The sequence below is a fragment of the Polyodon spathula genome, chromosome 24 (genome assembly GCF_017654505.1).
Source record: "Polyodon spathula isolate WHYD16114869_AA chromosome 24, ASM1765450v1, whole genome shotgun sequence".
Taxonomy (NCBI): domain Eukaryota; kingdom Metazoa; phylum Chordata; class Actinopteri; order Acipenseriformes; family Polyodontidae; genus Polyodon; species Polyodon spathula.
Genome location: NC_054557.1, coordinates 13,408,551 through 13,424,536, shown reverse-complemented (window position 1 = coordinate 13,424,536; position 15,986 = coordinate 13,408,551). Strand labels below are relative to the sequence as shown.

The 15,986-nt window shown below is 39.6% G+C and overlaps 1 protein-coding gene across 1 annotated transcript; it reads right to left on the bottom strand.

Annotated features, from left to right (window-relative positions):
• Positions 1–8,707: 8,707 nt before the first annotated feature.
• LOC121299306 (cocaine- and amphetamine-regulated transcript protein-like) lies at positions 8,708–10,152 on the bottom strand. Its single transcript, XM_041226990.1, has 3 exons — positions 9,896–10,152; positions 9,489–9,572; positions 8,708–8,868 (listed from the first exon to the last, which is right to left on the bottom strand). The coding sequence occupies exons 1-3, from the start codon at positions 10,049–10,051 to the stop codon at positions 8,761–8,763; spliced, it is 348 nt and encodes a 115-aa protein (XP_041082924.1). The 5' UTR covers positions 10,052–10,152; the 3' UTR covers positions 8,708–8,760.
• Positions 10,153–15,986: the final 5,834 nt, after the last annotated feature.

Below are 15,986 nucleotides of genomic sequence, written 5' to 3'. Positions count from 1 at the left end.
ATAGAGGACACTGAGCGGCTGCTCCAGGGGTTACCCAGCCTCAGTGAGAAGGAGCAGATTCAGCTGGACGCACCGCTGACCCACCAGGAGATGACCGCCGCTGTCAAGCAGCTCTCCAGCGGAAAGGTTCCCGGGATCGATGGACTGCCAGCAGAATTTTATAATAATTTCTGGGATATAATGGGGGAGGATTTGCTCCAGGTTCTGAGAGAGAGCCTCAGCCACAAGGAACTGCCTCTTAGCTGCCGTAGGGCAGTGGTTACACTGCTGCCCAAGAAGGGAGACCTATGCCAGCTTAAAAATTGGAGACCTGTGTCAATTTTATGTTCTGATTTAAAGATTTTATCCAAAACAATCGCTAATAGATTAAAAAGTGTTATTGGAACTGTAATACATATGGATCAAACATATTGTATACCGGGTCGCTCTATTTTTGATAACTTGTTTTTTATTAGAGATTTTTTAACTGTAAGTGATATTTGTGATTTTAATGTAGGAATGGTCTCCCTGGATCAAGAGAAGGCTTTCGACAGAGTCGACCACACCTACCTCTTTCATACACTGGAAGCCTTCGGGTTCGGTCCTGGTTTTATTTCTTATATTCGGCTTTTATATTCCAACATTTTTAGTATTTTAAAGATCAACAATGGGCTGAGTCAGCCCTTCCCAGTGTGCAGGGGTATAAGGCAGGGCTGTGCCCTGTCTGGTATGCTGTATTCACTGGTTATAGAGCCCCTGCTGCACCTGCTGAGGGTCAGGCTAGCTGGATGGACAGTGCCCTCCTCGCCCTCCACACCCTCCTCTGCCACAGTGAAGGTGTCTGCCTACGCAGACGATGTGACTGTGTTTGTGAGGGGGGATGCAGATGTCCAAGCGCTGCAGCAGACTCTAAATGAGTTCCAGAGAGCATCTTCTGCCAGAGTAAACTGGGCAAAATGTGACACCTTCCTGTCAGGCAGCTGGGATGAGGGCACCCCTCCTTTCCTGCCTGAGGGGCTGAAATGGAACAGAACAGGTATTAAAGTGTTGGGGGTGCACCTCGGAACAGAAAACTACATGAAAAAGAACTGGGAGGGTTTGTTGGATAGGGTGAGGGGGCGGCTGCAGAGGTGGAAGGGACTGCTGGCTCAACTGTCCTTCAAGGGCCGGGTGCTTGTTATTAATAATCTGGTGGCCTCTAGCTTGTGGCACAAGCTGGTATGCTTGGACCCACCCCAGGGCCTGGTGAAGGAGATCCAGAGAGTGTTGCTGGAGTTCTTTTGGAGCGGGAGACACAGTTTGAGGCCGGCAGTCCTCTACCTCCCTAGTGATGAGGGGGGGCAGGGGCTAGTCAGCATTGCCAGCAGGGTGGCAGCCTTCAGACTGCAGGCGGTTCAGAGACTCCTGTACACTGAGGAGGAGGCTCATTGGAAGAGGCTGGCCTGTTTCCTTCTCAATAGATTTGGGGGGCTGGGGTTAGGAAAACACCTGTTTTTAATTGAGAACACCAGTTTTAGTAAAGCAGGACTTCCTCCTTTTTATCAAAGTATTTTAAAAGCCTGGCAGCTGGTGAGGGTGGAAAGGGATGTGGAGTCCTTGACAGGGCAGGACCTGTTTGAGGAGCCCCTATTTTTTAATCCACTCTTTCCAGTTAAGTTCCTCCAGTCGATGACGCTCTGTGCCAGTTTTTTAAAAGCAGGTGTAACCAGGATGGTCCACCTGTTAAACCTTGAGCTCTCCTGCTGGCTAACTGCCTCCCAGCTAACTGCACAGCTAGGCTGGCACTCAGAGAGGCTTGCAGAAAGACTGATGGGTGAGTTGAGGGGCAGCCTCTCCCCGCGGCTCAAGGCAGTCCTGAGGGAGGAGTTGTCCAGAGGCACAGAGCAGAGACAGCTTTCCTTATTTCCAGGGATGATCGTGTCACCAGCAGTAGGTGAGGAAGGTGAGGGCGGTGGAGAGAATGGAGGGACTTTGCTTAAATTGCAGAATGTGGAGGAAATTATCTTTCACACAATGAATGGAAAACAGATATACAAATTGTGTGTTAAAGCCACAGAGTATAGTAGGCTAAGGGGTCTGGTAGACTCTAAGTGGCGAGCTTACTTGGCTGTAGAGGAGGGGCACAGGCCGGTGTGGAGGGTGCTGTACAAACCGCCTCTCGCCAAGAGAGTGGGGGACCTGCAGTGGAAGATTCTACACTGCATTGTGTCCACAGGCAGGTTTCTCCATAGAGTGGACCCCAGCATCAGTGAGCAGTGCGCTTTTTGCTCAGCAGAGGAAACTCTCTTTCATGCCTACAGTGAGTGTGAGAGGCTGCGGCCACTTTTTAATTTACTGCAGGGAATCCTGAATAATTTAGGGGTCGTTTTTAGTAAGGAGCTTTTTATTTTTGGGGTTCTATACAATTTTAAAATGAAAAACAGGTGTGTTCTTATTAATTTTTTATTTGGACAGGCAAAATTGGCTATTTTAAAGACAAGGAAAAATCAACTCTCTGGTTCTGGACTGACCAGTTTAGTGGTTCAGTTCAGGGTGCTCGTGGTCAGCCAGATCAGAGTAGAGTTTGAGTATTTTAAACTGGTCAGTAACCTGGAGGACTTTCAGGAGAGGTGGTGTGTGGGAGACGCCTTGTGTGCTGTGAGTGAGGAGGGGGAGCTCCAGTTTTTGTTCTAATTTTATTTAATTTTTGTTTTACAGTGTTTTATTTTTGGCTTTTATCTGTTTTCAACAAAGAAAAAAAAACACTGTTTAATATTGTTTTTTTTTTAATGATCCTTTTATTTTGTTTAAAATCTGTTTTTAAGGAGAACACGATATATTTTAGGATTTTTTAAATTTTGCTCAGGCAGTAGGAATCTTAACTTTTGTTGTGTTTTACCTTTATTTGAATTTTAATGGATTTTATTTGGAATATTTAAATAAAGGATCTTAAAAGTCAAAATCTCTCTCTCTCTCTCTCTCTCTCTCTCTCTCTATATATATATATATATATATATATAAATCAGAAATGTCTGGATGCATTCTCCTAATAAATGCGTTTAAAGCTGTCATTTTATGAGAGCTGTTGAACCCCAGTTCATTAAATTCACTAACGGTGACAGGAGCCGTGTTGCTGTCCCTTGGCATGATCTTGTAGCTTTCTGAAGGGAGACAGCTGTCCAGTCCTGTTAATATCACTGACAGCTGTCCGCCTTTTCCATTGTGCTGGCAGCTAATATTAAGAGTAATGATGCTGATGCACCGTCACAGAGCTGAGATTGTTTTTAAAATATTGCTATTAATGAACAGAATGAAGTCCACCAGCAGTGAATGTTTCATTCTGTAGTAACTGCATGCACAAGGTGCAAAAGTCAGATGGTAATTTTTTGGTACTATTGTGCAGAAATATATTCAGCAGCAGAGTGATGGAAGCTGGCAGGTGGAGGCATAAGCTGATGGGCAGTATATTGGGATTCATGTTATCACACACACATGATTCAAACTACCTGTTGTTGAGTTACTAATGGGTTTTCCACAGCAGCATTGCAAGGTATAGTCACTGTTGACTAACTGAATTAAGCTTGTAATACTAATGACCTCATTGCAATGGATCTGTGGTCTACCTTCACTCTGCTCTAGCAATTCCCAGCATTTGCTTCTGCAGTTATTATCAGAGGAAGAGCCCTGACCTCCTTTAGTTTGCATGTTTGTCAAATAAAATAAATCAATTTCAAAGGAGATGTCAGGAACAGTGCTGTGAGGGTGTGACTTTTTTCATCTACAGGTTGACCTGTTTCCTGACTGGAAGAACAGCTAGATGATTTCAGGCAGGTCACTCAAGCAGTTGCTGTTAATCAAAATGCCGTACTTTCCTGACCAGATAACATTATACTAATAGAAGGGAGTGTAAGGAAAGTAATTTGAAGTCAGCAACAGAGTGTGCACAAAACTAATTGCTATGTTAGTACATTTCCATTTGTTGATTCCAATATTCAAAAGTTACGCACATATAGCTTAAACATTTATTGTTAGACACAACAAATGTGACATCTAGTTATAGACAGAAATCAGATAATGAGCAGTGACTTAACGTTCTGGGAGAAAGCTCAGGCACGGAGCTGCCAGCACTCTCAGTTGCCTGTATTATAGATTTTACCAAAAGGGTGAAGCTGAACTTGTTTTTTGCAAGCTTTGGTGTTCCGATTAAGGACAGTCAAGTTCCCACATGCCACTCAGCACCTTGTCAGGACTGCAGCATACCATGCAGCTGTGCTCATCACAGTGTACTTCAAGATCTCTGTTCAACCTTAATCAATCCCTACAGAAGGCTGTTATACAACACGCTGTGTACACACACACACACACACACACAAAGGTACTAGAGACTTCCTTCAGTGAACAAGAAACTTTAACATTCTCAGTGATCAGGAATGGAATGAAAACAATATTAAAATGTAGAGAAAATAACATTTAACATGGACTGAAAAGCATTACTTGCTTTTGATTTTGCTCTGGGGAACATGCACCTGATTTAACAATGTTATTTTTTTTTTCGTAAACAGAAACAATGAGTGACAAATCTGTGGCCCCAGGTTTTCTGAAGTCTAATATTGTACATGAATGTGCATTTCAGTGTATTATATATGTATGTGTATACTGTAGTATGAAACACAGCAACACGTTCTGCTGAAATAATATTTTTCTTAAAAATACAGACCCCACTATCCTGCCTGCATTTTAGGTTCCTCCTTCTGACAGCAAGTGACTAGATCACCATGAAGACAGAATGAAACTCTGGATAAATGGCTCTATTAAACATTGCACCACACAGACAGCTTGATTAGACCAACAGGCAGATATTAAGTCAGCACCGCTTAGTTTGCAACAAAGCTCCTTGGTTGCAATTCCTGCTTTATTAGACATGGTATTCTAGGGGACAGTTCCATTTACTAGCACCTATTGCTGTGCCTGAACAGATTCAGGTATATATGCAAAAACTCTTGCCTTTATTAAGTAAGATAGAGGCAGTCCAAAAACCAATGCCAACCACAAACAATCAGCAACCATATTAATAATCAACAAAAGACTGAATGCTTTTCATATGGACTCCAACATTTAACATGTTAAGCATGCTCAATTGATATTGATAAAGAATTCTTTTTAGTACTTTATTTTTTTATTCCCATAATGTTGCATAGATTCCACAGTTTTGTATATATTTGTTAAAGGCTGTATACAAATTCCCAAATAACAGTAAAACAGTAAACAATATGGTATTCACCACCATATATTATTTGAAGATAAAGATGGTGTCTGTATTGGGGACTGCACTGCTTCTGTGAGGTCAATGAAGGTTAAGCAAAGAAATTCATAGTGTTTAGATATTGTTAGGAAAATAGAATGAAAGCAGAGTTCACAAAGTTGAGCTACACATACACACATGCACACACACACACACACACAATTAGGTAAGAGATAGAAGACAGGCACTTGAGAGTGCAAGTGAGAAAGCTTACCTGAGAATCCTGTCCTGATGACAGACCATCGCCGTACCCGACCGCTTCTCCCAGAACATTAGGTAATTGATTGCTATCTGATTTCCGTTCATAACTAGGTACTACACTGTTGTGTCGAACGCTAATGTTTAAGCTACAGGCATGTCATTTTTGAATGCTGGAATCAATAAATGGAAACTTACTAACATAGCAATTGATATTGTGCACACAGAGGAAAGCAATAGGAACCAGCCACTTCAGAGGTAAGGGATCAGGTGCATTGAACTCAGGGTATTTGTTGAAAGAACATGTAAGCAAATCTTGTCCTGGCTGTAGATTTTTTAATTCCTCTTGTATATACCATCCAATATCTCGGACCTATGCAACATGAGTTGTGGTTGGATAATAATGTGTTCTGTGTCCTCAGTTTTTGAGGTTCAATACCTGATGCTCATCGAGCAATGCTTAAAAATATGACAGTGGCCCCTAGCAATGTCTTTAGTATTTAATAAGTACAAAACATAACTAACCTAAAATGAAAGCAAACAGATGGCTAGGCTGCCGGATGGATATGCAGAGAGGCAGGAATGGTAATCTCGTTTTATCAGTTTGGTACCAGTTCCCATGAAAGACAGGAAGCCCCCCTGGCAAAGCTGGTGCAGGGCCCGGTGATGTCATTGGCACGTCAGCCACTTTATTTCTTGGGCTATTTCTAGTAGCAGAGTGTCACAATTGCATCCCTCATTATACATCAAACATGAAAGGGAGCTGTTGGCTTAAACTGTGAAAAAACAGCTTGAATGAATGTGTAGATTCATAACAAGTTAAAAGTTGCTTAAATTAGCAGAAAAACAGCTAGTTAATAGAATATGAGAATATATAGATCAAAGATAGATAGGGTTTCGCTGGGAGAATATTAATTTGAGGAAAGCTTTTTATCAATACTCTCCTGACTAAATTACACAGAAGGGAAAGTGATTAAAAATACAAGCCGGCATATCATTTTAAGCTCTTAGTCTGACTTTTTCTCTGCTATGTTTTAACTGCTCCTGTGTCAGAAAAAGTATTTGATTTACATTGAGTTTTTAAATAAAAACAACCCTTTCTCTCATCTTTAACACAGATATCCCTGTTGATTCTTAATGTTGTAGTACCACACGCAAAAGCAAATGACACCCCACTAACTCCCTTAAGAGTTACTGTGTGCCTTAGGAAGTGTGAGAGGGAGAAGAGGGTTGAACAGGAGAAGGCTGGCAAAGCAGCGTGATTTATTGAGCCAAACCTTCCTCCACTCTTTACCCTGCAGGGGCCTCTTTTTAAAGTACTGATAGCAGACTGAAACATTAACTTCCTCTAAAACATTGAATGTTCTCAAACATTCAAGCTGCACATAGCTCACCAGTTGCAGAATGGCTGTTCCAGCGTTTGCCAAAAGGATTTTAAATCAGTGCTTTTCTTTCTTTCTTTCTTTCTTTCTTTCTTTCTTTCTTTCTTTCTTTCTTTCTTTCTTTCTTTCTTTTTCTAATATGCCAAAGCTGTCTCTCAAGATGTGTTCCAAGGTAACACATGGAAAGACTGCAGAAGAAGAAAAGGCCTTCCTTATCTGTTTTTTAAAAAGGGGGGAAGAAATCATGTTTGGAATTAAGTGGTGTTTTCTTCCTAACATTAGATATTGTCAGATTCCCAGCAACAACAAAGAAAGCCTACAGCAGGATTTAGTGCAGTGGGAGGCAAAGCAAAAGAGCACTTTAAAGCAAACCTCGGGCACAGCAGAGGGTAAACTAACTCCTGTCAGATTCAATGACACTTTGGCTGCTGTTGGTGTGATTAGAAGTATAAAAACATCCTAGGAATTAGAAACACTGGATTTAGAAGAGCAAGAGCAGAGACCAAGCAGGGTTAGAGTGTTAGCGTGATGGCTGTGTGGATATCATTCTTCTTTACACAGTGCTGGGAAAGTGCCCGGCATGTACTCCAACCCGTTAGTGATAATTGCAAACGTTAAGTGATAATGGAAGTTAATTGTGAAACATGTTGATTATTCAAACATTGTTCTGCTGCTTCCAGGGATATGAACTGTTTAAATGATGCTGGGTCCCTGATTCAAGGCAATCAGACAGTCAAAAGCACCATGACTTACTGTAATATATTGCACGTCAAACTGTAGCTTATTATACTGTGTATATTATAAAGTATATAGCTTGTTAAAACAAAATTTGAACCAAGAGATGCAGATTATTTTGGGCCAGCCCATTCAAATTAACTGCCACCTTCTTCTATATATACACACGCACACACACACACACACACACACACAAGTCACTCTTATGTACTAGAATTTTTTCTTTTAATGACAATGCTATACCCAAATTTGACTTGTTTGTAATAGATATGCCCCAAGCTCAGACTGCCTGTGCATTTCCACATGTAGGTCGGGTTCTGTTTAACAGCCTATGATATGTCAGTGAAGAAGTTTGCATAGCTTAGTCCCAGGTTTGCACACTCGTTTCTGCAATAACAAGGCCCTGTCCCCATGTTGGGGAATGGTATACAATGGAAGAAAAACAAGTCACTCTTTATTATTCTCTTTTTGTTTTTTTGAGAAAGTGTGCTTGACAATGTGACAGGAACCTACTTTGTTTTTTGCTTCTGAATGGCAGGTACAGAGGTCCAGCTTCCATTTGCTAGTGAGTCATTCAGTGGGAGATAGCACTTATACTAATAACTAGTCACTGCTTTTTATTTCAGTAGACAAATAGTTCAGTGCTTCATTTGTGTTTATTTTATGTTCCAGATTTGAAATCATTCAATCATTCATTGACATCGAAGCTTATTGCAAATATGTTGTGTACGTCACAAATATATATATATATATATATATATATATATATATATATATATATATATATATATATATATGGCCACCTAATGCATTCATAATGTGTTTTAAGTGTATACACATAGAATAAAGTGACCACAGTTTTGGACTACTTTAAAAAAACAAGACAGAACTTTTTTTTAGTTTTATTTTATTTGTCATGTTTTAGTCAGGAAAAAACATACAATAAAACAATAAAAATCAGGAATATTAGAGATGCTAAAGGTCCCAACAGTTTTTCATGATGAACCGATTCTCTTGATAACTTTTGTTTTTGGATCCTAAAAATAGATGCATTTAGGTATTCATTTTTTATTTTGGTATATATATATATATATATATATATATATATATATATATATATATATATATATATATATATATATATATATATTATTTGCTACAGACTTTCATTTTGATTCCTGTTCTTCACAAGCACTTCAACAGAAAGAAATTGCAAATAGCCCCGCGCGGACAGTCACACAGCTTGCCGATCCGCGCTCCTTTTCTAACAGCGCATTGCTCTCTTACATCGCACTAAGAGAGAGAGAGAGAGAGAGAGAGGGACACCTCACAAACATAGCAGTCAACGGCACACAAAGCAAAGAGATACAGCGATCGAATAACATTGGGTGCTGTGTTAGACAGCTGCAGTGTTTGTAAACTTTTTGAAAACGGGACTCCGAGTGTTTTGAGTTAAGGCTAGCTTCGAATTACAGAACACGTAATGGTTCTACTTTGTTTCATATTCAACCCAATAAATATGACCGTGTTGTTGCTAAGAGTGGTTCTTTATAGAACCTAAATAAAAGTCAACCATATAGTTCTAGAACGCCTTCTTTTCAAAGACGTGTAGGGACCCCGAAAAAATATAAATAATGTACAAATCTATTAAACTTTTAACGAAGAGTTCTATTCACTGGCGTGGGAAGCTTTATTTATATATGCATGTATACAATATATAAGTAGAAAAGTTATTAACCCATAGCACATAACAGAAAAAGAAAGTGATCAAATAAATATATAGGTTTTCTGTTTATTTATTGCATTTCGTTAAACATAACATTATACCAGTCAAATTTGCACTTAGCGTGTGAAACGCATTGATTACCCCTCGCTGCACCTGCCCTATAACAAAGCAACGCAGGTATAGTTACCGTTGGAACTTGTCCGAATTTCTTCTCCCATGCAGGGACTCTTTTACTCTGAAGTTTTTCCAGCACTTCTTGCAAAGCTCCCAGCTGTCAAAAACATAAGTCTTTGTTAAACTGGAGTAATGTAATGTTGTTATGTTCATTCATCATACGCTGATTGCGCTCATTTGGTATTTTCGCATGCATTACAAAGTGATTTAATTGACGCAGAGAGTGTTTAATTAAATAAAGCATGCAGTCTGTGTTAAATGCCTGACTAATTAAGAACAACTACTGGGTTTCGCGTATTCAGATCGTTCTCCATCAGCGCGTTGCTGTTAGATTCCAGTAGAAAAGAAAACTAGAATTGAAAAATACAAATACAACTTCGATAACCTTTGAAAACATCACTTTTTAAAAGTTAAACTTACAAGTTGTTTTTCGTTGGTGAGATTGGGATCTTTGCGATAAAAATCAGTCAGCGCTCTCGTCTCCAAATCGACCGAGTCGTTCGTTTCAGCACCAGAGGTGATGGACAGCAGCACCAAGCCTACCACGGCTTTCAGCCACAGTCGGGAATTCTCCATGGTCCTGACAAAGATAGCGTGGAGGAAGCAACACAAGCGGTTCTGTTCGTTTTTATCGGCGACTGTGTTTAAATACTCAGTGTCGAGGTCCGGCCGCTTTTATCTCTCCCACATGCTTCTTGTTCGTTTGCATCTGCTCGCTCCTCCCATCATATTGATGCTTTTTTAAACACGTAAGAAATTGCGTGGGTGACTCATGTCGTTAAACTTGTTGAAAGAAGTTCATATATAAATAATGTATTTCTAATCCCGCTGGTAATTCTCTAATCTTCGGGCTAAACCGCGAGACGTGCACAATGTCATTCATTCGAGAATAGGACAAGAAAAATATCAATACCGTAACAACATGGCCTGTTGTTCATGGTTCCAGTTATATATCCTGAGTGATGTTTACATTGAAAACATGCACATGCCTTTGGGAGTTTATTACCAGATATTGTATTATTCGTTGAACTGTAATTATGTTTTATATTCATTTAATATAAAACATAATTTATATTAATAATTTTTATATAATTATATCATAGAAGCTGGACTTTACATAACCATAATGAAGGGGTTCCATATATGACGCACGCCATAATGATATTTATATCATTGAAAGATGAATTTACCCTAAAGCGCATAAGCACCAATGTTGTGAAAGACACACAACGTTTGGGTCTTATAATGTGAGTTCGGGATTTCTTGTGGCTCTTTTTCTTAACATAAACAAATAGATTTTGGAGTAAATCATGAAAAAGCTGTATTTATATATGTTTTCTTCTCGGGTGTGTGTGTGTGTGTGTGTGTGTGTGTGTGTGTGTGTGTGTGTGTGTGTGTGCGTGCGTGTGAGGGGGGCGTTTGCTCGCATGTTATTTCTGCTGGTTTCTTCATGTTCATGTGTGGTGAGGCAATGTTTTCTGGGCAAATGCTAATGGGAAAAGGTTTTTCGTGCTTCATATGAGAATTTAAATAAATCAGTAAATAAATTACAACTAGATTTAAAGGCATTGAAACGCAACAGCTTTAATTTTGTTTATTTCTTTGGAGTGATGGATTGAGTCTTTATAAAGAAACATGTGGCAGAAGGATTGTCCATTAAAGATTCGCCCTCGATTGGTAGTTGAAATATGTTTTAGCAGGATCTTTAACGCCTGTCTGTTCATCACGTTCGAGCCATTGGCTAGGTTATTTTCCCGACCCGACAAACAGATTCCGATGTAATTCGTCTTACCCTTTCCGCTCGTGTCCAGGACAGCTTGCATTATATTCTGAAAGATTATGTATTATAATTACATGAAGGTGTTACGGAAACGGGATGGATGCAGCTCAAAAACATTATGATTCTCATTTTTCAAACGGCGTTGGCAGGCACACACGGAGCGGTGATGAAGGGATGGGCTTTGACAAGGCACAATGTCTTGAGGCGGGTCAGAGACGTAACAATGTATTATAAGGAAGAGTTACTGTTAATGCATTCACTGTACTTTGCTAGGCTTTTGAGTGGTGTACCGCACTAAACTTTTTTTTTTATTATAATGGTCCTGCCCCTGTCAGTCCTCCAGTCCCCGCTCTGTAACTCACCCAGACCGTCTCTTGCACCGCGTCCTTCACTGGCCACACACCGCTGCCTTGGTAACAGTTCTATTCATTTTTTAAAATGTATTTCAGAGATTAGAGCAAAAGAACAGTTGAACAAGAACGTAGGAGTAAATAAATAAATAACAGTCTGAAGTCATGCGGTGCCTTGCTACTTGCATCACAAAACACGATCAAACTATCAAACTATCTATCTATATATATATATATATATATATATATATATATATATATATATATATATATATATATATATATATATATATATATATATGTGTGTGTGTGTGTGTGTGTGTGTGTGTGTGTGTGTGTGTGTGTATATATATATATATATATATATATATATATATATATATATATATATATATATATATATATATTTTGTTGTAAAATTGAAGTTTGTTCACCACCCATCACATTCTCTCAACAGTCATTCCTGCTTAAATAAGTTCCTCTCTCTCTCTCTCTCTCTCTCTCTCTCTCTCTCTCTCTCTCTCTCTCTCTCTCTCTCTCTCTCTCTCTCTCTCTCTCTCTCTCTCTCCCCAATGGAAATTTTTGTACTTAAATGTGATAATGTGTTACGTGGGCAGCTAATAGAATAGCTGACCTCCCATTTTCGCTTACGAATACTGTATTCTTACGGCGCCCCTCACTGTAGAATAGTAGAATATTTAACTATTTCACTATTTAACTAGAATCACCACAACTTGATCACTTTATGTTCCATTGTGACTAAAATACTTTAAATCTTAATTCACTGGTGTACAGATGCTGCTGTCTGATCGATAAAATGAACAAGACGCTTCTGTAAGGTACCATCTTTTATCTCTGGGTAGCAGAGATAGTTAGGTATCTTTGTACCTTTGTAACTTTACAGTTGGTATCAAGTGCGTTCTCTCAGATCGGATGTCTGCACCGTTGCTGTTAAGGACTTCCCACTTCTATTACAAGGTGAACAAGTCCAGACGTGCGTATTATGTTGTCCAACGTCAGAGCTGTAAAATATTTCAACAAGAATAATTGAGTTTATAAAAGGAATGTAACTCCTGAAAAATATATAATTTACCACATTTGTCATTGTGCCTGGAGGTGTCATGCTATCTTGTTTTTGTTTCCTTTTTAATTTTTAATTTTTAATACTCTTTTTTTTCTGTGAATACATATCAAACATTGATATTTTAATTGAAGAATTCAGCTATGACATTTTGAACTGATTCATTAAAAAAACAGATTGCTTCTGCAGCAATGTGTGAAGATTTATACAGAACAGGCTCTTGAACAGCCACAATGACAGATCTGCTCGGCCGTTATTTTACCAAACCTTGACAGGATTCAAACCACTAGACCCCCACCCAGCATTAATCACTAGACCATACTGAATCCCAGTCCATTAGCTCTTTCTGTTTGGCCACACGAATCCCCAGTCCCTCAGCACTAATCAATTGAACACATTAATTCCCAGTCCATTAGCTCTTACCACTTAACCAGAAACCTGGTGTGTAAACTCATCATCACTTTTAGATATTACTGAAGCCACCAGGGGTTTAGAGCAAAGAAAAGTAATTGTTATCACAAAACCAGAGTGCTGAAACCATGAGTGCTACATATACACAGGCACAGACACACACGAACACGCTACACGCTACACACATACTGAGGTACGTCAATCAGAGTCAGAGTCTGGCATACCTGTTATCAGGTACCTTTTATCAGGTACTGAAATGCTTCCTGTGAGTGAATGGAATTACTGTTTAAAAACACTCATAGAGCCTGAAATGGAATAGCCCTATTCCCAAGATTGAATTCTCAAATGGGTTATAAAGCATCTCCCAAATTCGTTTGTCAATAGCGCATCTGAGATAACTTAATGTTTTCAATCTGATGGAAGCAACAACCAACTATAACAGTTTCATGAATGTCAGATCTTTATTTATTCATCCAAATGTTTTTTTTTTTGGTGTTTTCATTATTCTCTTTCAAAGTGAGATTTATGGGATGACATCACAGCAACACATTCTACACATATGTACTCAAGCGCACAACTGCAGACAAACACACAGATGCCCACAAGCACATGCATGCACTCCCAGGAGTGAACTAACACACACCTGTGACTTAGTGGAGTCTCTGTTGCTGGGAGTAGGAGCACACCTAGATGAAAGTTCAGTCTCATACACCAGTGTTCTTCACTAATTTTCAGAGGGGGGCCACGTTCGCCGATAAGACATCAGTGTAAGGGCCGCCACACCGCCACCTTCACATCTGTGTATTGTCAGGGGCTACACTAATGTCCACCAGGGGTCACCAGTGGCCCGCGGGCCTTGCAATGAAGAACACTGTCATACATTATTCATTTTGTTTTCAGAAAAGCTATCAGTAAAACATATTATTTCCTCTGTGGATGCTTTAAACTTCATCTTATTTAACACTAACCAGCTGGCACCGTTTTCTGTTTCCTCTTATTCTGTCCAGGACCCTGTCTAGCTCTCGCTTTGTCTTGTTTGTTCTTGTTATTTGCACATCCAGCACATCATATAGACACACTTTCACAGTTGAATAAAGCACAGTGATCTCAGTCATTATCTGTGTTTTCTTAAGTTTTTAGCATTCTCTATTATTGGAAACAGATTTTCAGTTGTGTGACCATAGATATGAAAATCTGTACGCAAAGGCTATAGAGTTATCTGTGCAGCAAAACAAGCAGAATTAAGATTACTGTATAGAGTGTAGCATCATCACGACCCACCAAATTTGAATAGAAGCACACAAATGTTCAGCTAAACACATGAAAGAAGGAATATATAGTAAATCTTTTGCAAAGAATCTTCAATGCATTGTCCTTTTTTACGTACCTTTCATTTACCCTTCTTGATTGCAGCGTTATATTGCTCTAGGGTCTGTATTGTGAAAACATTTCTATTCTAGAAGCAGGTACTGTTTTAACTTACTGACTCTATTTGAGATTATCCATAGGGGTTTAAATCTGGTGTATTCAAAGACTATTTATCTCTAAATGTCGATGTAAACTTTCTTTTTCCCAACCTTCTGATCCAGACCTTTAAAACAGAGACATTTTCTTGGAATGTATTCAGAACAGCAGGGAGCCAACCGTTATTTTTTCTTTCATTTTTTTTTTTAATTGAGGATGATCTCCAGCAACAGTAACAGCAGGAATTGATCCCAAGACCTTCTCTGCAGCAAACAAGGGCCTTACTGCTTGAGTTGAAGGATCAGCCTCCATGACGCAGATATTCACTTAAACCTGGATCTCCTCAAGGTTAAAATAAAGACACAAACCCAATCTGGAGTTCGAGAGCTTGTCAAAGAGTAAAGTGTTCTGTTTAAGAATTGTCAGCATTAGAATAATCCAAGATCCATTATAAATAATGTATTCTTCAGTCAAAAGGTATTTGTTATCCCAACGAGTACTGAAGGGTGCATAAGATGGGTATGGAATTAAAAAAAGGGATCGTCGACGATTAACTAGAAAAGTTCAGTTTTAGTTATTGTTATTTATCTATAGTATGTGTTTATTATATCGACAGGGGGAAGGCATTAAGGATGAAGAGATGATACAGAGACCCTATTTCCACATTACAATTCACTGCAAACTGTATGGGTTTCTTATGTAAATTAACAGATGTTGAAGTCATAGGCCACCTTACCAGGTTGTAAGATGCTCACATAAAATTAAGAAATACATTTTAAATTAATTATACCCCTGCTTGAAAGACAGTGTGGTGAAGTGGTTAGAGCAGAGGGACTGGGAGTTAGTGTGGTATAGTGGTTAAACCTGAGGGACTGTGAGGAAGTTTGATCTAGTGGTTAGAACTGAGGGACTGGCAGGCAGTGTGATCTAGTGGTTAGAGCTGAGGGACTGGGAGGCAGTGTGGTATAGTGGTTAGAGCTGAGGGACTGGGAGGCAGTGTGGTATAGTGGTTAGAGCTGAGGGACTGGGAGGCAGTGTGGTATAGTGATTAGAGCTGAGGGACTGGGAGGCAGTGTGGTATTGAGAGCTGAGGGAGCTGAGGGACTGGGAGGCAGTGTGGTATAGTGAGAGCTGAGGGTCTTGGAGGCAGTGTGGTATAGTGATTAGAGCTGAGGGACTGGGAGGCAGTGTGGTATAGTGATTAGAGCTGAGGGTCTTGGAGGTAGTGTGGTCCAGTGATTAGAGCTGAGGGATTCGGGAAGCAGTGTGGTCTGGTGAGACTGGGAGGTTAATGAGGAAATCAGTGTAGTTAGAGATGAGGGACAGAACAAGCTTTGTGGGGCTGTGGGTAGATCTGAAGGCCATCCTTGTTCACGTGCACACACACTCAGAAAGGAAGGCTGCATGTGGCAGATTAATTCTTTT